The sequence below is a fragment of the Falco biarmicus genome, chromosome 4 (assembly GCF_023638135.1).
Source record: "Falco biarmicus isolate bFalBia1 chromosome 4, bFalBia1.pri, whole genome shotgun sequence".
Lineage (NCBI taxonomy): Eukaryota > Metazoa > Chordata > Aves > Falconiformes > Falconidae > Falco > Falco biarmicus.
The window spans coordinates 99,447,717-99,470,129 of NC_079291.1; the positions used below are offsets into that span (position 1 = coordinate 99,447,717).

General features: G+C 56.9%; 2 protein-coding genes across 5 annotated transcripts in view; one reads left to right on the top strand and one right to left on the bottom strand.

The window, feature by feature from the left end:
• The window catches only part of MTMR14 (myotubularin related protein 14), a 34,421-nt gene extending 28,648 nt beyond the window's left edge, over positions 1–5,773 (bottom strand). For 2 of the 3 annotated variants that reach the window (XM_056334905.1, XM_056334904.1), the window contains exons 1-3: positions 5,611–5,773; positions 5,391–5,536; positions 168–276 (exon numbers count right to left, since the gene is read on the bottom strand). In XM_056334905.1, the coding sequence (XP_056190880.1) occupies positions 168–276; positions 5,391–5,536; positions 5,611–5,730 (375 nt within the window). In that variant the 5' untranslated portion in view covers positions 5,731–5,773. The remainder of the gene's footprint in view (positions 1–167; positions 277–5,390; positions 5,537–5,610) is intronic. The other variant, XM_056334906.1, reaches the window with a different exon arrangement.
• Positions 5,774–7,148: 1,375 nt separating this feature from the next.
• Positions 7,149–20,258, top strand: LHFPL4 (LHFPL tetraspan subfamily member 4). 2 transcript variants are annotated; one of them, XR_008821278.1, is made up of 5 exons: positions 7,374–7,935; positions 17,681–17,917; positions 18,136–18,152; positions 18,420–18,659; positions 18,780–20,258. XR_008821278.1 is itself a non-coding variant. In XM_056334907.1 (4 exons), exons 1-4 carry the CDS (start codon positions 7,530–7,532, stop codon positions 18,426–18,428), a joined length of 669 nt encoding a protein of 222 aa, XP_056190882.1. In that variant the 5' UTR covers positions 7,149–7,529; the 3' UTR covers positions 18,429–20,258. The 2 variants fall into 2 exon arrangements, 1 of the variants encoding a protein (XP_056190882.1); XM_056334907.1 differs by having other exon boundaries at positions 7,149–7,935; positions 18,420–20,258.
• Positions 20,259–22,413: the final 2,155 nt, after the last annotated feature.

Consider the following 22,413-nt stretch of genomic DNA (forward strand, 5'->3'; position numbering starts at 1 on the left):
TAGATAGCAAATGCTACCTCCTACTACAGGCTGCCTGCTCGTACCTAAGAACAGATTTTTACAGCATTCAGAAAGGTGACAACTGACTGAAGACATGGCTGCACAGTTCGAATGGCAGGGAGAAAGGTTATTTTCTAAGTTAAGACAGGTAACCCATGAAGCTTTACCTTTCCCTTGTACAGAATGACTGGGCAAACAAATCGTCCTCTACACCTCGCCATCTTACTTCGGTTGATAAGGTCCTGCAGTTTGCCAACCTGCACAGTGCTCTCAAACCTAGTGGACAGAGATTTGGTTCAGTACACACAGCATCCTCTCACGTGTCTTTCAGCAAAGCTGCTACAGATACCCTGGGCCATAATCCCCATCCCTTTTGCCTAGAAGCCAGCTCTGAAGTTAGCAAGCAAGAGAATACTTCTTTTAGAATTGCTTCCACAGCTGTACAATATGTATGGATGCTTTTCTGTCTCTTTTTCTTTATTTTGAAAGGCCAGCTGCACAGTACATGACAGCAAGTATCTTCAGGAGCAGTACCATCAGAATGGTTTCCTACAGACTAAGGTGGATTACTAATGAAGGACTACCAGAGCAAGCCAGTGTCTACAAAAATACATGTTCTACTTTCCTCCCCACCACCTTTCCATCAAAAAGAAGCTCAGCACTACCATCAGAGTGAATTCACTATCAGAGCGATAATTTTACAAGGAAAAATAAATAAAATAGATAATCAAAGCTTGAACACTCAATGAACTTTACTTCTGGTCACTTGAGCATTTGTGTTGCTGGGTAATTAGATAACTGTAAATCAGCTAGTGGGTTAAGCAGGGTAGTTAATGTCAGCTGCATCTGCATAACTAAATTATATTTGGTTTTTTTTAAAAATAGAAGTGTGTTCCAAGTTGGAGACATTGTGGAAACAAGTTAAAATTGCTGTCCAAGTACCAGTCTACATTTGATAGGAATCCAAATGGACTTCTGAATTACAGACCTTCAGGAGGAACAGTCAGTGCAGGGTGGACTAGCTTCCACAAGGAATCGAAGAAGCATCCAGACTGACATAATAGAAACCAGATGAAGACTGGACATACAAAACTGCACGGCCATGCACTTAGAGATGATTAACAAGAATTTCCAGTCAGCCCTTTCCAGTAGAGCTCAATAGAAAAGCCTAAATGAACTGGTTGATCTCTGGATACTTGCCCATTATCAACATGGGAAGTTTGAAAAAAGGGACAAATACAATCATGGAAAACTCTCCAGTGGGATGGAGAACTACCAGCATTACTGTGCAGAACCCAGGATCCCAGCTGAGATAAGGCATTTGATTCTAGTGACCCACCCATGCCTGAAAAGGCACAGAAAGATGATTAGGATGGCCAGGGGACAGTCTATGCTGCGAAAGAAACCACCATGGATTGACTGGCAGAGCAGATAAAGTGAGGACAGAATATACACATGACGGCAAATGAGAGAACTTACAATGCAGAGGGAGAAGAACTCAAAAGCACAATGCTGGACTAAGAACAAATTAATACTGTTATGCTGGAAGTCAAAAGAAAGTTGCTGAGCTTCAGAATCAGTGACAGTGTGGAGCAATCTACCCACAGATGCCATTCTGGGAAGGATTAAAAAAAATATTCTATTATTAACATGGAAATTGATCTGTTTGTGGAAAAGATTATACAAGGCAGTGCCAGTGGAAGCAGGGAAACAGCAAAAAAGACCTTCAAATCCTACTTTTTCTTTTTTAAAAAAGGATTTAATTCTCAGAATTCATAGCGGAGGCTTAAGATATTTTATGTTTCCCTATATACACAACTGTTATGGCTGTCCAGCTCCAAAGAGCTTTGACATATATCAGAACTTAAAGAACAAGAACCAAGAACCCCGGCTGATCTTTAAACGTTGTGGACATGAAGGTGCTAAGTGAAAAGACAGGAAAATGCTAATGCAATATACTCTGTACAGGAGTATGTAAGACTGTGTGCAGGCAAGAAAAGCATGTGCCTGATCTCGCTGTCACTGCAAACAGCCAAGAGCTCTGCTCCACAATCTGTTTCCCTCCTCGCAGAGCATGTGAATAACACATGCTGCAGGAACGGCCTGTGAGCATTTTGAGAAGAGATGCCTTGGTGTATAATTTCCCATACCAAACTGTTTTAAAACTATGAGAGATTCTGATATATAGATTTGCTTGTGGGGATGTTTTTAAATGAACACGCGTAATTAAAGAGATACATCTTGCACTCTGCTCCAGCTGTCCTTATGTTTCCTTTGCAAAAGCAAATACAGAGGGAAACAAGAATTTTCATAGGGTGCTATCAGAAGAGCTCCATGGCAGTGCTTCGAAGTCCAGAAGATGGGATTCAGTAAAAATCAAATGCCTGGAAGATCAGAAATTATAAGAGAAGCATGTCCTCAGGAGCTGAGACAACAGGTTTCACCTCTCAGCACACTAATCGCCCTTCTCTGGAGAGGCACCACAGCCCTGGGGAATGAGTCTGAGCAGCTTGGCAGGGATCTGGGACACAGGGTGAGTAGGAAGCCCAGTGCCCCACTGGGGACACGGTAGGATGAACCCTTCTCCCACGCTCCCACACCTGCTCCTTGGAAAGCCTGCACGTGCACTGGGGAGACCTGCTCCGCTATCCATCGTAGCTGTGCTACAAACAGGGCTCTTGGATCTTCTCATTTTGAGAATCATTGTCAGTAAAGCTAAACCTGAGCAAGAGACAAACATGATAAGTAAACATAGCGGTGCTGAGTCTAGTAAGGGGAAAGGCTGCTCTGAGGAACTGGTGCAATGCTCTTACAGGGGCAAGTGATTAAATGCAGCATAGGTAGGAGTAAAATCTACTGAAAACAGTTCAGAGAACAGAGCACTCTTCAACAGAAGTGTGAAAGAACATCAGAACATCATTAAGGCTGCTTGGCACAAGGTAGGGGATGAAGTAGAAGGAATTATGTGTATCTTAATTCTTTTTATTTTGGACTTGTGTGTGTGCGCGCGTGTGTGTAGTTCTTCAGAAGTTTGTTTTCCAGAAGATACTGCTATGCAACCTTACCTTGGCATTAGTTTCATGCCCACCCTCCCCTCCAAAATCAGACACCAAACCTGAATCAATCTTTTTTAATTCAAGGGAAACATTTCCTATAAGAACAAGCAACTGTTTTGGCAACTGTATATTTTAGACAGGCCTGAAGCAGAGATCTTTCTCTTTCAGTAGCCATACAGCACTGGAACGAAGTCTCACATTGTTAGATTACATGCGGCTGTGATCCTGTGATCATAATTTTTTGGAGTGCATGCACACAACAGGATCATCAGGTGAAACCAAAGACATGGCCCATGTCTGAGATCTGGACATTTCAATTAAGCACAGTCACAGTAGCTCTAAGACAGCGAGTAAAGAACTGCGCACATCCCTCGATTTCCTTTGCCTACATCACCTGCCTGCTCCTTCCGGAGGGACACCAGAGATTTGCAAGCACAGGGAAGGCATCCCTGGCTGTCAGACACACTCTGCTACTTTCTGCGGCTCCTTGTGAGCAGCACTTGACCAAGGGGCATACAGGCTGAAAACACACACCAAATTCCTCCTGTACCCTTCCTGCACCTGCCTGGATTTCAGAGTACTGTTAATAAACTTTGATGAAGCAACATCCTTTCTCTTGCCAGCTGCCCGGCTACAGAATGAACAGGATCAGGAAACCAATCTGGGTTAAAAATACCCATTTTTTGTTTGGGTTTTGAAGCCCCACACGGCTTCAGAAGCAGCTCTACCAGCAGAACCAATAGGGCAGTGCAGATTTTTCGTAAGTGAGAAATGCTTCCAAAACCCCTTGGTATTCTCAGAGGTGTGAAACATCCTGCATGCTTCAACAAGATCTTATCAGCTGATTAAGAACATTACAAAGATGAAAGGCAGCCAAAGACCCACAGTCCTAGAGGGAGCATTCCATTTACTGGAAGAAGTTATCGTGTTCTATAACACAAGAAGTGCAACAGTCTCTATTTTGTAATTAGTTCCCAGAGTGCAACACTAAAACTAAAAATTGACTTTGTCTAAAAATTACTTAGTGGCTTTTACAGAGATTATCACCCAGGAAGCAGGAGGCAAGGAATGATGAACGGTAGCCTGTTTCCATGACTCTCTAGGACAGCAAATCAAGACTGTGAAAGAATCAATGTTTAAAATGTTAATTGTCACTGCTGACTTGCAAAAGCCTCAGAAGAAAAGAGGGCACTAAGTGTAACTATACTTGTTTTGAATACTTGTCAGAAAAATTAAGCATCTTTTCCTCTTGCAAGAACAGGAAAAGCAGAAGTGTTTGGTTTCTCTTCCCCAAAGACACTCCTAGTCATATTTACAGCTTCAGACTTGTTTCCCTTTTTTTCAGCAAGAGGTTTCTTCTTTTCTAATCTGATCTAACTGTCAAGCAGAAATTCTCCCACCTGACAATCTGTTGTGGCTGTTTTCCAGAGACCCCCTCCTACAGCACCTGGTCCACGTGCCAGCATGGCAGCCGACAGTCTGCCTTCCTCGGGCAGCAGCTGGACATGCGAGGGGAACTTGGTGACCGCCATCCCGTTGAATGTGTTACTCTTGTCACAGACACAATTAAGACTTCAAAATTACATTAGGTTTTGTTGGAATAGAAAATAAAAAATAAGAGGCTGTCATTAGAGCTGCAGGGAGCAGGTAATGCTCAGCCAGAAGTGACACCAATGCGATTCTCAGCTTGCGGGTCAAAGTCCAGAAACATGTTAGCTTAGACTTGCACTAAACAGCAAGCAAGCATTTTCCGTTAGTTCACTAAACCTCAACACTCACTAACGCATGTACCACGGTGGGAGCAGGCTACTTCTCCAGACTAAGATTTCTCTAATCAGAGGCCTTCCAAGCAAGACCACAGGCACTTCATGAAGACAAGGAGAGCATCACACAGTCCTGCTTCTGGCCACGAGCTCTTTGCGTCTCCGGGCGAGCTGTAGCACAGTAATCATTAGGATCCAGTGCTGTGCTCAGGTTTACCCGAGGACAGCATGCAGCGGAGCTGGCGCTGCCCTGAAACACCCCGTTTCCTTCGCACCCCGCAGCTGCAGGCTCAGCTTAGCAGCTTTCCCCAGGGAAGCCCAAGAGCCTGGGGGAGCTCGGCAGGGAAGCGCAGCCCTGGCAGGCAGCGAGGGGTGCCCCGGGAGCGGCGCACCCAGCGGCTGACACCGCCGGCTATAATTAGCCGCAGCGCAGCCTGGCGGGGCTTCCCCCGGCCGGCGGGAGCCTGGAGCGGCAGCGGCCGCTGGCAGGTGCGGAAGCTCCCTGGGACAAAACGCGAAGGCGCCTCCGCCGGCCATCAGCCGTGCGGGACCGGGGCACCGGGGGCCTTACGGGTCGCGGCCGGCGCCGGCGTCGCGCTCCAGGAGGACGATGTGCCGCGGGTAGTGGGCGCAGACCTCGCCGTGCACGTTGGGGATCACGCTGTAGCGGTAGTCGCGACCGAAGAGCTCGAGGCACCGTCGCTCGATCCGCTCCACCTGCGCACAGCCACCGGTCAGGGCCCGCCCCACCGCCGCCGCTCCCCGGCGCCCCCCGCGCCCGGGCCCCTCACCTTAGCGGCGGCGCCGCCGCCGTCCTTGGCGCGGTACTGTGTCCGGGAGAACTCCAGCAGCAGCTCGGCCAGGGCGCGGTCCCCGGAGCCCGCCGGGGGGCAGCCGCGGGCCGCCGCCATCCCCGCGCCGCTCACCGCCGCCGGCCCATGGCCCCGCCCCACCCCTCGCTTCCGCCCTCCGTCGCTTCCGCCCGGCTGGCCAATCACCGCCGCCCACGTGCCACGCCCCTTCCGCTCGCCCGCCGGCGTCATCGGGACGCGACGGGCTTCGCTCGGTGCGGTTGGGTTTGCTCTAGGCCTCCCGCGGGGCAGTAGCCGCCTGGCTGTCGGTGCGAGCCCGAAGCGGGGCCTGGCGCGGTCAGGGGCGCGGTGGGAGGAGTGAGGCCCAGCGCAAGGGCTGGGCACGGCCGGGGCCCCGCAGGCGTGGGGTGGCCTGCGCGGTGCTCCCCAGCACCGGCGCTGCTGCGAGCCGTGGGGCGCCGAGGCTTTGCACGAAGCTCGCTTAGGCCCGCAGAGAGACGGGGCAAACGCTGGCGGGCACCGCTGAGCGGGTCTGACCGTAGCGCTGTTCTTAACGAATCCCGAAACGGGTGTTCATTAAAGAAGCCCCTCTCGGGGGGTGCGTGCCCACACAAATCCAGGCGCAGTGGCAGCCGCGAGGTGAACGGTAGCACGGGCTCGGCGGTGCGGCCGTGCGCGCTTGGGAGCGGTAGGGGCTCGTGTGCCCGGGATGGGAACGGGGATGGTGCCAGCGCCGTCGCGCACTGAGCCTGCATGTGCTGTTCGTGCCGGCGTTAACAGACAGCCCGTTACATCGCCAGAGGCACACGGCAGGCAGCTCCTTTGCTCTTGCGGGAGAATACAAAGTTGTTTCCATCAGCGTGTGTCTGATGTGCAAATGAGCTGCGAACCTTGACGAGACTTGGAAGAGAAAGAGGCCTCGGGAGCATTTTGTGTAAGCTGAGCTCAGCAACAGCTACAGCTAACGCGGAGCATCTGAACCGTCTGGAGAAGAAAACCGAAAACCGGCTCGAGACGCTTTGGTTTCCGCCGGCGTTCTGGGGCCAGCGTGAGGCTGCCGGGGCCGGGGGGCCGGGATTTTGCGGGGCACTGCCCCCGTACGCGTGCCTCAGGCTGACCGCCCGCGACACCCGACCCGGCACAGCCGCGTACCCCGGCTCTGCACCGCCGGGACGGGCGAGCGTTGCTGGCCCATGCCCCGCCGCTCTCCGTACCCGTGCAGCCCCGCCGGCGGCAGCCTGCTTGCTCCGGCTCCACTGAGTCGGGAAGGCCGGCTGCCCGACCGGGGAGGCCCTCCGGTAGCCGGGGTCGAGGAGGGGCCGGGGGGGATGAACGCCTTCCCTGTGGGCCGGCTCCGGCCGAGCACGCCCACTGTACCTGCCGGCATTCACCGGGGCCCTGCGCGGCGCGGCGGCTCCGGGCGGGGGCGGGCCGGGGAGCGGCCCCAGTGGGCCGGGGTACCGGAGCGGGCCCGCCACCGCCTCAGCCCCACCTGAGCGACCCACTGCGAAACCTGCCGAGTCGGCCCGACCCCAGCCGAAAGCTACCGAGCGCGGTCCGAACCGAGCCGAGCCGCCGGGGAGCGGCCGAATCCCGCCGAGCCTCGATCCGAACCCGGCCGAGCCTTCGGCGGGCGGAGCCGAAGGCGGCCGAAGCGGCCCGATCCCCTCGGGGCGGGCTCGGCTGGGCTCGGCTCTGCTCCGCAGTGGCGGGGGGCGCGCGCCCGCGCGCGCGGCGGGGGCGCGCGCGGGGCGCAGAGGCGGCAGCCAAGATGGCGGCGCGGGTGGCGCAGGGGCCGGCAGCCCGCGGGCGCGCCTAGGCCGCGGCCCCCCCCCACCCCGGGCGGGCTCCCCGCCGTCGCGGCCCCCCCGCCCCCCGGCAGCGCGGCGGCCGGCAGGATGCTGCCCTCGCAGGAAGCCTCCAAGCTCTACCATGACAACTACGTGCGGAACTCGCGCGCCATCGGCGTGCTCTGGGCCATCTTCACCATCTGCTTCGCCATCATCAACGTGGTGGTCTTCATCCAGCCCTACTGGGTGGGCGACAGCGTCAACACGCCCAAGCCCGGTTACTTCGGGCTGTTCCACTACTGCGTGGGCAGCGGGCTGGCGGGCCGGGAGCTGTCGTGCCGCGGCTCCTTCACCGACTTCAGCACCATCCCCTCGGGCGCCTTCCAGGCGGCGGCCTTCTTCGTGCTGCTGTCCATGGTGCTGACGCTGGGCTGCATCACCTGCTTCGCCCTGTTCTTCTTCTGCAACACCGCCACCGTCTACAAGATCTGCGCCTGGATGCAGCTGCTGGCAGGTACCCGCCGCCACCGGCCTCCGACGGGCCCCGGCCCCCGACGGCACTTCGCCGGGCACGCAGGGCGGGTGACGGGCGGGGGGGATGCGGGCTTCGCTGGGATGGCGGCGCCAAGCGCGGGCGGTGGGTGTTGGCGCCCGGCGAGCTCCAGGCACTGGTAGTGGGGGCCCTGGCCACAGGGAATGTCAAGGTTGCTCAAGGAAGCTGGGCTGGGTCCAGGCACTGCAGGGCTGTGGTTCTAGGATCCAGCCCCAGGGCTTCCTGACACACCCTGGCCAGGCACTACCACTGACAAAGTACCGGGAATGGGCACCAGCTTGGGGCACTGGCGTCCAGCGCTCTGCAGGCACTGCTGTCAGGGCCTCCAGCCACAAGGAGTACCAGGGCTGCCCAAGAACTCTGGGCTGGGTACAAGTACTGTGGATCCATAGGATGTCCCAGACAGGAATTGAAGCCGGGACACCCCAGGGCTTCCTGGCACACCCAGGCCAGGCACTTGCACTGACAGAGCACCAGGAACAGGTGCTGGCTGTAGGCACCAGCACCCGGGGTTCCCCAGACAGAGACTGGCTGCAGGGAACACCAGGGTTACTCAAGGAAACTGGGCAGCATCCAAGCACTGCAGGGCCATGGGATGTCCCAGCCAGAAACCGTCCCCTGAGTGCTACAGGGCTTCCTGGGACACCCAGGCCAGGCACAGCCACTGGCAGAGTACCAGGAATGGACATCTGTTCTGGGCACTGGCAGCCAGGGCTCCCCAGGCAAGATCTGACCCCAGGGTACCACGGGGATCCCTGGGACACAGCAGGAAAGCTGGATCAGGGACCCTCCTCAGAGGACCCAAGAACAGGCACCAGCCAGCCCTGGAGCGCTGTCTTTGGAACACCCTGGGCCAGGGACCAGCCTTGGAGGACCCTAGTACACCCCAGTCAGGGACCAGCTTTCAGACATCCTACAACAAGGACTGTCCCACAGAGTCAAGGACCAGCCACAAGGATGCCCTAGGACACCCTGGGGCTGGGGCCAGTCCCCTGGGGATCTAGGCCCCCTGGGGCACCCCACATCAGGGGCTAGTCTCCCTGTCTACCTAGCCCTGAGGGCATTCCTGAGCAAGTCTGCCCCCAGCAGGTACCCACTTCAGGGGAACCCCCAGGCCCTGAAGGGACCCCATTACTGGCAGGAGCCCATGCATGGACCTCCCAGCCCTTTAAAAATGCCTCTGCACAGACAGACCCTTCAGCTCCCCCTAAAAGAGATGTGCCCAGGCCGCCTCTGCCCTCCTTCCCTCCCTCCCTCATCATGAAAGGACTCTGAGGACAGACCATCCTCAGCTCTCTGCATAAAGAGACCTCAAGTACAGTGCTTCCCACAGAAGCACCATACATTTACCTTGATGGCTCCTCAGAAGTGACCACAGGCTCAAGCCCAGTCATGCCTGCCAAAAGTGCCCCTGGCTATAGATGCTTCTTAGCTCCCTCCACAAAAGAAACCCCACCATAGATGTAGCCCAATGCCCTCATAGACTCACTCCTCAAAGTGACACCCAAACTTTTCCCCAGAAGGGGACCTGATGCATATATTGATAAGGATCCCAAGCATCCTCTTGTACATGGACTTCCAAGCTGTCCTCACAGAGGGTCTGTCCTTTTGGGAGAAAGACCCTGAAAAGAGATGCTGAGCTTCCCCTAGTAGTGGGACCCTTCACTTCCTTATCTCTCCAGTTTTACCACATGTGGCAAGACATTACCTTACTCCCCACTGCATACAAGGTGTGAACAGACCCAGAGCTTCCACCAGAAAGACCCAGAACCCCCCATATTCCTAATTAAAGGACCCCAGTCCACACCCCTGGGAGAAAGGCCCCAGTCATTGATGTGGCGGGATACAGCCCCCTCATGCTGGGGGGTTGCAGCTAGCCCAGCAGCTAGCCTGACCTCTTCTCACCCAAATCAGGACCACAGCCAGACCTGGAGCTGCCTTGGCTTATTGGGAAATTCGTTCATTTTTAATTTTCCCTGTCCTGAAGATTTACCAGTTTAAGGCAAGCTCAGAGCCCAAATCCTACTGATTGTCAGCAGCTTAATCAAGTGGCTTGGAGCGCCCGGCTGGTGCTGCTACTGCACAGGGAACTGCGTGGTGGAGGGCACTGCACTTGAAGGCAGCTCCAGGCTTCCTCCCCGGTTCCTCCTGTGGTGCCCTGGCTCAGGCTTGGGTGGCCATGGCAGCACCCTACTGCTGTCACCTCTAGGTACCCCTTGCTCTTCCCTGGGGCTTATGCCTGCTCACACTTTGCACCTTGCAGTTCACTGCAGTTGTGAGGATCCCAAGTGCATGGTTGCTGGGGCCATGGGCTGGCTCTTCTGGCCCTGGCTGGCCCAGTCTTGGCTCAGAGCTCTCCCAAAGCAGCATGGCTACACAGCCTCTCTGTGTCGGGGAAAATCCAATGCAGCATTAACAGAGACTGGCCATCCACACTGCCCTGAGATGGGGAGAACCAGACAGCTTCTGTCCTGCAGGAGAGGCTGGTGTCACCATCAGGGAGGGCCAGGACACAGAGTGGTGGGGTGGGGTGTCCTGACAAGAGTGAACCTCATCTGAGGGGCTGGGCAGGGCTGAACTTCTTTGGGCAAGTCAGAGGCAGATGCAGGTGGATGTGGTACCTTGTGCATGGAGAGGGAGCTGCCATGACCCATGGAGAGGACACCATGGGCCAAATCCCATGGGTAGGGCAGGATGTGGCCTGATGCAGGCTCCAGCACAGCATGATGGCAAGCTTCGGAGATCCACCCACCTGGGAGGTCAGAGGGTTGTACCAGAGCAGGCGGCCTGAAGGGGCAGGGAAGGGAAAGACATTCCCCCTGCCTCAGCAAGGTTTTAGCTTGAGGCCTTGCACCACTATGGCAGAAGCAACAGCGAGGCCCAAAGTTTCATGATCTTACTGGTGAAAACCAGGTAAACAAGGTGAAAAGTAGAGAGATAGGGCAGAGGTGGGTCCACCTTGTCCCTATGGGACAGCCAGTGCAGAATACAGGGCAGCTGAGTAAGGGCATGAATGGGCTCTTCAGAGGAGAAAAATCAGGAGCAGGAAGGTGAGGGAGGAGGAGGGGAGAAAGATCAGGAATTCAGTTTAAATCGTCAATCTCTAATTAGTGGACAATCAAGGAAGGGTTTAATTAGAGCTTCACAGAAAGCTCCAGCTCAAAAGCCACTGCCCCCCTAGGAGGAAACTGGATCTAATTAAGAGGAAAGGCTCTGCTTTATCGCAAATAGAAATGTAGCCATCTGCCCTGTTCAAAATCCCAGTACGCGAAACTGGAGATTTTGCTAAATCCTTCTGTTACAAAACCAGAAATGGCTTTTAACACGAGCACGTCAACAACTGTATGACTGACAGCACCCTGATGCCACCCCAGTCCTCAAAATTAACAGAGGAGCTCCTTCAGAAAGTCCCACAGGATGATGCTTACTTGAAGAGAAAGGGGCTGTGTGTGGGATCCCTCTCATCCACCTGCCATGGGGGGCCGGTACAGGAGTGAGATGAAGGCAACTGGGCTGATTTTGTAGATGCCTCCATTCCAGCAACCACGGAGCAGTCATCTGCTGGAGACCGGAGCGCAGGAATACACCACCACGTGCTGAGGAGGCTGCCCAGGAGCCTCAGCATTTCCTCCGATTCCCTAATTCTCTGCTGTAATATAAGACACGATCACCCTGTGAGTTAACTTTGAGCTTGGAGCAAAGTTGTTCTGGTGTCCAGCACTAATGCTGGAGCGAGAGAGCCCAGCCCCCTCTGCATGGCACTTGCACCCGCATGCCTCCCGTGAGGATGGTCACTCCCAGTGGGTCTGGGGCTCTTTTCAGGGGGGCTTCAGTTTTGTACTCACAGTCCACTGAGGGTCAAAAGAGGCAGCCAGCTGAGCACGCAGTGCCTCTTGCATGGAGGAAGTGACTGGCCACCTTTGAAGGTGTTTCTTCATGCTTCAGTGTGGTGAGACCTTCCAGCTCCCTTGGCTAGGCACAAGCATGACACATGAGGTGCCTTTCCATCCAGGGCTTTGTCACTGGCCGTGGGGCTGGGGTTTGTCTTTATCGGTGGCACTTTGCAGTTAACTGCACAGTGTCCAAGTGCCTTGCCGGATGGTGAACAATAATACATATCATCTCAGGCTTTTTCTGCTTTTGGAGTCCCCCTTTGGAGCTACACTCACCTCTCAGATGGGCCCTTCTCACCCACCAGTGTGTGAACTGGGAGCAGAGGCAGAGCCTTGATCAGCAGCTTCATCTTCTGCACCTGAGCTGCATTTGCCACCACCTGAGTGGGGACCCCTCCCGCAGCACAGCTGGTGGCATCATTTCAGCACGTCCATGAAGAGGAGTGGTTATAGGAAGCCTGTTGCTGACTGCTGGGCTGAGCTGTGGGTGGTGGTGGTGGTGGTGGTGGTGGTGGTGGTGTGGCTGCAGCCTTCATGGAGAGCAGCGTCTGGCCTGAGCAAACACCATAGCCCTGGAACACTCCCTGGTACTGGTGCTGATGTGGTGGCTCTGCTGAGCCATGTCAGGATGAGCTCATCTTCCCGACTGGAACTTGCTGGAGAAGCAGCTTCTGTCAGAGAGAGTTTGAGACTTCAAAAAAATATGTTTTCATGGATGTAAAAGTTATTTGTTGAAGTTCTTAATGAAAAAATGAGAGAGTGACACCACTGCTCTAAACCAGCTAGGAGTGTAACTGGGACAGCTGCTGGGAATGAGGATGAAGCAGTCTTGAGCTGTTTCTCTGCCCAAGGGAGAAATATTGCCCATATCTGATCTTCCAGGTCTTTCTGCTTTCACCTGCCAACCTTGCAGCAAAAAGAAGACATCACTGCAAAACTAGCTTCTGGCACCAAAAAAAGCTTTCCTCAAGATTTCCCCTCTCCTCTGCGGGCCACTCCTGTCATACAGTGGGGACAGGAGCAGCGACACAGCGCAGACTTTGCATCCATCCAGTGCCTCGTGCTCCACAGCAGCCAGCCCTGGGCTTTGGAAGGCAGCATAACCCTCCTGTAGTAGCTGTTAACGTGCCTGTGGACCTGCAGGGAGGGGCTGAGCTGGGTGTTTCGGAGCCACTCGTGTCCTGGAGCTTACATCCCTTAACTGTTGTTCCAGATAAAGTAACTGTCAGTTCTGATTCATACCAACTCATAACTCTATTCTGAATCCTGCTGATTTTTTGGCTCGGAAACAGCCTGTGGAGCAAAATGCCGTAAGGGAGCTCCTGTCTGTGTAAATGGCCAGTGCTAGCCATCCCGAGCAAGCTGCCTTGAACTTTCATTTATTTTTGAGGGTTTTCTGTTTTTAGGAGGGGACAGGAGGCTGTGTTTGTCTCCTTTCCTTTGGCTGCTCAGCTCTCAGGAGGTTTCCTAGTGAGAAATGGCCACTCCAGATCCCAAAGTCACGGCACAGCCCCTGTTCCCCTGGGGGTTTGGGGCTGGTGCGTGGTGCCCAGGGGCACCGTGTTGGGGATCTCTGGCGGGAACCTCTGATGTACTGATGACACAGCGTCGCGGCAAGTGGCCATGAGCACAGTGGAGGATATGGCACCCGGAGCTTCTTCCCCTTCAGCACAAGGTAGACGTGAGGGGCTGGGGGAGGTCACCAAAATGCTGCCAGCAGAGAGGCATCCCTGTGGTGAAGGTGGGAGTGATGTGCATGAGAGCAAGGGACAGCCAGCTTGCTGACCCACTGCCCATGGGGCCAAACACCCCGCTGTCCCCAAGCCAGCTTTAACAAGCCCTTTGGGACCCAGAAGTTCTCCCCCAGTTACACCCACATTTTCCAATTTTCAATCCCTCTTGTGTCCTGGGGCAGCGTGACGCTCTGCATGCTCGTGTTGGGGGGGCGGCCGTGTCTCTCAGCTGCAGGGCACGTCCCTACTAGCCCCTTCCACCCATGGCACATGAGAGCAGTAAAAGCCAGTCTTCACCCACGCCTGCAGACTAAACTAGACATTAAAAGTGATTAAAAAAAATTAGATTTGAATCCTGCAGGCACAACTACACGGGACTGGGGCAGCACTGGGATAACTGTGGTACTCTGCAAACATGCAGGTTACTCAGACGGTCCAAATTAGCTAAATGCACTTTCTACCAGGGGACGTTATGCTGCTGGGAGGAGCCTCCTCATCTCTCTCTGCTAAAATCTCACTCCAGTGTTGCAGCCTGAGTCATAACATTGAACTCCCTTCAATTAATTTCTTTTGCGTGGATACCAAAAACCCTTGAGATGCCCGTTTCATTTCTAGGGAACCCTGACAAGGGAGCACCGAGTGGGAAGCCATGAACCAGCTGCAAACACAAGCTGAGAAATGGTGGTTTCCCCAGGGCCAGAGCCCCAGCCCCAGCAGATCCCACAAGCAGCCCTGCTAACCACAGCTGCTTTGTCTTCCCTCTGCATGCATCCTGCCCTGGTGGTCACTGAAATGCCCAGTGTCAGATCTGTCTTTCCAACTGGGAAAACTTTGGAAGAGGGAGTGGGAGCCCAGGACCTGGGGGTGCGATGGTAGCTGGGGTGTGTGACGAAGTGGCTGGCTGTCCATGGTGCCACTGGCAGTCCCACCTCAGGAGAATGGGAATTAAAAGCAAAATGGATGGGAGTTGGGTTATTTTTTTCCTCGTAAATAGTGGTTCTTGTAGGAGTCATCCCTTGGTGTTTTTCATGTGCTTGCAAGGCGTAGAAACAGGGTGTTTTAAACAAAACCCAAGGTTTTTCTACAGGTCTGCAAGGGACTTTGGAGCTTTTGGAGGCAGGTGCTGGCAGAATGGTGCTGTGGGCAGAGGGACTGGCAGGCAGAGCCCCGTCCTTGCACCCCTCAGACTTGCTACGAGGGGTTTGTTGGGAAGGGCAGCGCTGAGGCTGACCATGTGGGGATCCCCTCCTTGATCTTGCTCTGCTTCAACGTTACTCCTTGCTGCAGGCACCGGAAGGTGTTTCCAGGACATTGGGTGGCCTGGGGACATGCGGAAAAGGGAATTGCTTGTGACAGAGCAGAGGACGAAGCTTGCTGCTGGGAACACGTAGGACAGATGGGAAGAGGGGAGCACTCCACAACTCTTTGCTGGGAGAGGACCTGCCTTCGGTGGCGCAGCCCTGCCCCAGCCACTTCCCAGGGAGCTGCAGAACAGTCGGGGTCTTGTGGGAAGAGGCTGGTCACCTTTGGGCAGTGGCATTCGGGTACCTGCAGTGACTCGGGCATGCTCCTTTGCCCTGGTAGTAAATTTGTAGTTTAATTCTGTCTGGCAAATAGGGGCTGTGAGGTCTCGGGCAGAGCTCCTGGACCTACTCCACAGGCCAGGGCACAGGCTCCCGTTGCTCTTGTGCCAGTGCAGAGCAGGCACACAGGGACAGCAGGGACCAGGGCAGGCAGACACACACTAGAGCCAGCCCCAGGCGTCCTGGCAGTGACCATTGCTGCCTGTCCTCCATGGCTGTGTTGTGACAACCTGCTGCACAGGTGGCTCATGTGCTGTGTGTTTTTCCCATAACTCTTTTGAGCAGCTTTCTGCTTTCACCTTAAACCCTGTCTCTTGTATCCTCCATGAGTGCCGTAGCCCTCCAGCACGTTAATCCACAGCCTGCAGCATCACTGTCCTGTCCTGCCATGTTTGGGACCTGCTGACGTGCTGGGAGATCCTCACACACACACCTGTGGTGTTTGCAGAGTGGTGAGCTCTCGGTGAGCTCCGGCTCTACCTGGGCAGCTGGATCCAGAGCCCAAATAAATGCTCAGAAATGCAAAGGACATACCAATGCTTGCAGAGTCCAAGGGAAGGCCTAGGGGCTGCCGTTCTGCTCCTGTGAAGGACTGACTGAGGGCTGTGTGCAAAAGCTGGGAGCCTGCCCAAGCCCTTGCTGGTGCAGGTACAATTAGCACCTTATTAATTTTTTTTTCTGCTTATGTTTGCCGCCTTCTGCCACCCTGGAGCACTGCCCTGTTGTTCTCTTCTGGGCTGAGAGGGGCTGTCACTGAGGGCTGCTGCCCACCCAGGCAGCTGGAGCGCTTGCCTTGCTGCTTTCTGAGCTTTCCTCTGGCCTCAACCACATGCTCACGGCTCTTTTCTTGTCCTCACCAATTTTGGCAGAGCTGTTAGAGACATGCCCATTTCCAGGCTGGGTTGTGCCAGCCTGACCAGCCCTGTGGGGGCAAACCCACCCCATCACCAGGGATGGCCACAGAACACCTTAGCTTTTTTCACAGTTGCACTGCCCTGGGAGCTCAGTGGATTCTAAAATCCTCTTGGCATCTCTGCTTTCCTGGGAAGAGTCCCCGGCACAAGTCTGCTGCTCCTCCTTACCTTTAATTCAGGTCTGTGCTTGAGGGTGCTCAGGTTAGCAGCAGGCCAGGTGGCTCCTCACCGTGCCCCGTGCAGCGCACAGCGTCGATGCCAATTGCACAATTTCTTCCAGAGGGGATGGTTTTGGGTTAGTCCAGTCTCAGCAGGCAGGGAGTTCCCCAGACATGGCTGTGCTTGGCTGGGAGTCCCCAGTGACGACGTGCCAGAGATGCTGGTTTGTCAGCTCCTCATGTGTGCGCCACGCTGTGCAGTCATGTGGTGCTGGCGTGGCACCAGGGCAGCACCAGGGCTGTGTATGATGCTAAATCTGCTTGCAGAGCTCGCCTCTGTCTGCAAAGATGCTTTTACCAAGCAGGTTTGTGACATGGATGGAGGAGACAGAGAGCAGGCAGCAGCTGGCGGGTGGTGGTATGTACTGGTGTGTGGGCTGCTGGGGGCAGCTCACCTCGGGTCTGTGGCCTTTCCTGGGGAGCACAGTTGGCACAGCACATCAAGATGTGAGGGCAGTGCCGAGTCCCGGTACGATGCCCTATGCCAGCCCTGCGCTCGCTTTCCCCCTCTCCTGGGATTTCCCTTCCCTACCAAGAGCGGTTAGAAGTGCACATCAGCACCCCAAAAGCTCGCCAGCCAGACCAGCTGCCGGTCCCCCAGGGCTGCTGCCGCAGCAGCACTTGTGCCGGACAGGGTGTTTGCTGTGCTCCAGCAGTACGGGACAGGGAGGTACCTTGTTGCTTGTGCAGGCTCAAGCCCCTCAGTCTTCCCTAACCCAGCACAAAAATACTCACAGGGCATCCCAACCCATCTCCATCATCTTTAACATTTGTAGCTTTCCCAGCTGATACGGGGTGAGGAGCTTCTGTACTTGCTGTAGTTAGAAAAAATGTTGCCTCCTTACCTTGACCTTCGCGGGCTTTGTCTCAGCATTTCCCTTCCGCATCATCCTGGGGCTCCCTGACATCTCCCTGCTCGGCATGGGGTGTGCAGGACAGAGGTGTGCTGAGCAAGCAGCCCCGCTGGGAGCGGTGCCTGCAGGCTGTGAGGCCTTTGGGTGTGGGGGCTCCTGGGGACGACGACCCTCTTGGCGCAGGCAGCAGCCAGTAGCTTCTGCCCACATGCGGGAACCCGCGGTGATGAGGAAAGGCCATGAGGAACCACTGATCCTGTGGTTAGTGCTTGAAGAAACCAAGACCCTGAAGTCCCCATTTGTGTGTGGGGCACGTTTGGGGCAGCCACGCAGTCCCCTGGGGCTGTCGGGGCAGCAGTGGCTGTCACCCACAGAGCTGCCTGGCTGTCGTGGGGCCAAGGCAGGCTCCCTGCCAGGCACGGGATGCACTCACGCACTGACTGGGGGGCTCAGCACCCAGCACTGCCACCCGTGTGCGCTCTGATGCTTCCCGCTCCTCTCCCCCTTGCAGCGCTCTGCCTGGTGCTGGGCTGCATGATCTTTCCCGACGGCTGGGATGCAGAGACCATAAGGGACATGTGCGGGGAGAAGACAGGGAAGTACTCCCTGGGCGACTGCTCCGTGCGCTGGGCTTACATCCTGGCCATCATCGGCATCCTCAATGCCCTCATCCTCTCCTTCCTGGCCTTTGTCCTTGGCAACCGGCAGAACGACCTGCTGCACGAGGAGCTCAAGACAGAGAGCAAAGGTGAGCGCTGCGCTGCCGGGGGTCCTGGGGCCCTGCACCGTGGCCATGGGCGGCGGGATCCTTAGGGGGAATAGCCTGGGGGGCTCGGCCCCTCCAGCAGTCTGCAGTGAGGGTCCTGCAGGCTCAAGTGCCACCTGCAAAGCGAGGCAGGCTGGGCAGGGTGGGAGTGGGCTGCCGACCCCCTACCCTGCCTGATGCCCTCTCTTCTGTTTCCACAGATTTTGTCGGCACTGCGGTAAGTCCTGAGTGTCACTGTCCCATCCCCTAGCCCTGACCGTGCGGCGTGTCTGGGTGTGACTGTGCTGGGTGGCTCCCTGTGGGGTGGCATGGGGGGACCCTGGCTATGCGGGGCAATGGGGCTGGGGTCAGTGGGGACAGGGGGGCAATGGGGAAAGGGGGCAGCAGGGATGGGGACAGGCATGTGTGTGGCACATGCTGGTGGCACGGCGGTGCAGTGAGTCCTGCCCAGCACCAACCCTGACCTGCTGTGCTCTCCCCACAGAGGATATAAAGCCAAGTGCCCGCAGCAGGACCCTCTTCCCGCGGCCGGCAGCCTGGGCACTCCCTCCCCATCCTGCCCTTCGTCTGCTGCCAGCAGCCACGCAGCGTCCCGTGCCGCTCCCCGGGCCCCACTGCCTGCACCGGGGACGTGCCGGCCATCCGCCGCATCCATGGCCACCTCCATGTCCATGCTGGCACCGCCATCCCACGCACCCCGCCAGCTCCGCACCCCCTGTCGCCCGTGGGTCACCACCGGGGGAGGATGCCCCAAACCCGCTTCGTTCGAGAACAGCATCCAACTGCGGTTTTGTTTCAAGGAAAAAACAGTCTCAGAGTTTTTAACAGATTTCTACATCCCCAGGACTCCTGACCTGCTGCATCCCACCCGAACACGCGCTCAGTGATGCCCCGCGCCGGCTGCTCCAGGCCCTGGCCCCCTCCCTGCTCCCATTTTGTACAGCTCCGTGACCCTGCCTCCATGGCTGGGGGACCCGGTGGCGGGGCCGGGGCCCAACCCCTACTTTTACGTGTAAATTCATATTCTCTAAACAGGGTAAAGTGACTCAAGCCCCCTCGCCCCCCACCCCAGGAGCGCAGCCCCAGGGCGTGGTGTTTCCTGGTGCGTGGCTGGGGCTGTGGGCTGCCGCTCGCTCCCCCCCAGCACAGGGACCACAGGGGCCTCGCTGCTGCTGGCCGCTGGGACACCCGACTCGAGCCGCTGCTGAATGTAAGCCCTGGTAAGTGGGAGCAGCTGGACATACAACCCCCGCCTCGGATGGGTGCAGGACCCCCCCCCCCCAGCCCCCTCCCTGAGCTGACCGCAGGCTGTTGCCAAACGCCTTCCCTCCCCATCCCCATACGGTGCTTCATCTCCACTGGCGACGGCAAGGCTCTCCCTGCCACACGGTGTGGCTGGGGGAGACCTGGGCGCTCCTGTTCCCACCCTGGCACCCTGGTCGCGTCCCCTGGCTGCACCTCGCTGGCCCGCGGTGATGGCCCGCAGGGAGCTGGCAGCGGCTGCCCGGGGCAGCACTGAGGCCAGAGCCTCCGGGCACGAGGCAGCCTGCATCGCACACGTGCAGCACCCGGGAGCCGGCACCGACACCCCCGGCACTCACCCTGGCACAGGCAGCCACAGCCCGGCCGCAGCTCTGCTGGCCAGACCGGCATGTGTGGGCTTCCCCAGGTCCCGGCTGCGGGGGGCTGGGGCCACCACAGCCCTTGCAATGCAATAAAGTCCTCAGCACTGGCCGCGTCTCAGTGCGAGTAGCCGGGGGCTGTTTGCAGGGCCCTGGCGAGGCCGGGCCGGGCGCCGGGCAAAGCCTGGGAGCGGGCTGGAGCTGGGTGCAGGGAGCGGAGCAGGACCAGGACCACGGCCCTGGGATGGGCAGCCCCGGGCAGGGGAGCTGCTGCCAGCGGGGCTCGGCCACGGCCATGGCCACAGCGCATGGAGGCTGCTGGGCGATGGCAATGACGGGCTCCGCAGGAACCATCGTGGTGCCCGGGGCTGGCGGGAGCAGGTAAGTCGTGCCCTGAGGCCCTGTATGGCGGTGGTGAGGGATGGAGCTGTGGAGCCAAAGTCACCCGGGATGGCGCAGGTGCTGGCGCTCCTGCCCACGGCCTCTGCCAGCCTCGGCCTCCCTCCGGCAGCTGCCCCTCGGCCCCGGCAGCGCCCGGGTCTTGCCAGCTTGGGAGCGCTGCTGCCGGCTGAATTGAAAAACAAGCGAAGAAAATCAGTGGAGAAAGGAATACAGTAGCTGTAATATATCTGTATTTTAGTACAAAGTTTGATACAGTGTTTCACAAAACCTTATTGAAAAATATAATTCAAACCAGACGAGCTTGGCGCCCTGTGGTGTGGGGAGGGTTGGGATGCCCCCCCCCCCCGCCCCGGCGCTGCTGGAAAAGCCGGGAAGGTTTGCAGGGGGTCCGAGGACCCCGCAGGGGCACTGGCCATGGCGCAGCCACAGGGGGTGGGGGGTGGCAGGGTGGGCAGCGGGGGTAGGGAGCCCACCCTGTGCCCGGTGGGGCTGAGCCTCCGTCTGCACAGGCGGGTGCGCAAGGGGGGCTCCGGCCGGAGGCAGGGCAGGGAAAGGGCCTGTCCCCCCCCCCCGGCAAGGCAGGAGGTGGGGGCTGGGTCCTGTCTATCCCCAGGAGCGTTTCAAGCCCCCCCACTCCTGCCCGTCCTCGGGTCCCCATGGAGCTGTGGAGCACCGCGGGCGGGCTGTCGGCTCACGGGCTGGCAGGAGCCGCCTGAAATTCAGCAGATCCTGCGCCTTGATGGAAAAACAACTCGCGTGGCCCGTAGTGCAGTGGTGTGCTCCAGCAGGGGAGTGGGGACAGCTTTCTGGGCTGTGCGAGCGCGAGGGCAGCCTGGGGACCTCCTGGACATCTGGAGAGCTTCGGCCAGCTCTGGCACCCCCACTACGGGACGCAATCGCAGCCTGGGTGAGCCCCATGCAGGCACACGGTGTGGAGGAAGGCCAAGGGATGGGCTTGGTCGGCCTCTGGGGAGAAGGGAGAGCGTGTTGCTGCCTGCAGCTTTCGGGGAAGGAGGCGGCTGAGCCAGACTCTTCTGGGGGACGTGCCACAACAGACACTGTCCCACAAGGTGTCGAGGGAACATTTTCATGGTGAGGGCAGTCCAACCTCGGAGGCGATGGACACCTCAGGTGTGCCAGCTGTGAGGATGGCACTTGCAGGCACACCAGGCAGGTCCCACTCCTGGCTCAGCCCATCTCGGCCTTCCTAAGGAAAAGGCAAGCAGTATGAAAATGCAAAGCCCCGGGCACCAGCACACCAGAAACCAGGTTTTGAAGCGGGTGCGGTAGCACAGGGGACACCCCCCACCCCACCTCCTCCCCAAATGAACCTGAGTGAGAAGAGCAGCAGCACGGCCACCGTCTCAATGCTCCAGCCAGGAAGCTTGGGGATTTTCCCTGTTCTCGGGAATGGTGGCCCCCAGAGCAGCCCCCGGTTTCACCCGAAACGCTGGCAGAAGGGAGCTCTGCAGGGCTGCTCCCGAGAGGTTTCATGTACCCTGCAGGGACAGCGAGGACACTGGCATGCACCTTGCCTCACCCCACCACCCGGGCAGCAGCACTCAAGGTGGTAAGGAAATGGAAAGAAACTGTCAAAAATACTGGTTTTCAAGTTAAGTATTTTTATTATCAAAATTATTACATCTCTTGTGAAAGTTCAAATGTTACAGCATGGTGTAAAAACTCCACTAGAGTAAGAAGCTACAGCCCCCACCTTTCCAAGAGCTTTCCAGGGTCCCTCCCTCCTGCCCCCCTGCTGTGCCCGAAGGTGCCAGAGCCTCTGGGCAGGGCCCCCCCAGCCCCCTCCCGCCACCCGGCAGGGCAGAGCCCGCCTGCCCTGTGCTGTTCAGAGCACGAAAGGGGAGGCTGCACCCCCAGGGCTAAGCCGAGTGAAGTTTACACCTATTTTATACAGTATACAGACACCCAACTGCGGGGTGACAAGTTCCATCCCAACACGCTCACAGCCAGACAGTGTGAGAAAGTTACTCTTTGTTTCAATATTTTAAAAGTCTCCCCTAGGTTGAACAAACACCTGATTTCAATTGTGAATTAGAGAAATCTGTAACAGTCCTAAAAAAAGGAAGAAGACTGTGCATCTGAAAAGACAGGGGAGACAGACTCACAGCATTGTTATCCAAGAGAAAGGAGAAGTTCCACTGCAGCACCAGGGATGACACCTGTCGTATATTAGCTAACCTACTATGGTTATAACTGAATATAAAATTAGATAAATAAAAACACGCCCGATATTACAGTAAACAAGTGAGAAAGAAGCTGGCAATCGTATGGAATTGAACAGACAGCGCACTGTGTCTGGGCTGGCTCTGCTGCCACGCTCGGTGGGCGATGGCGGCGGCTCGGAAAGGCATCCCGCACAGCGCCGCATGGACAGCCTCCGGCTCGGCACAGACCCGGGTCCCCACCGAACACCCAACCACCGCCTCTCCGCAG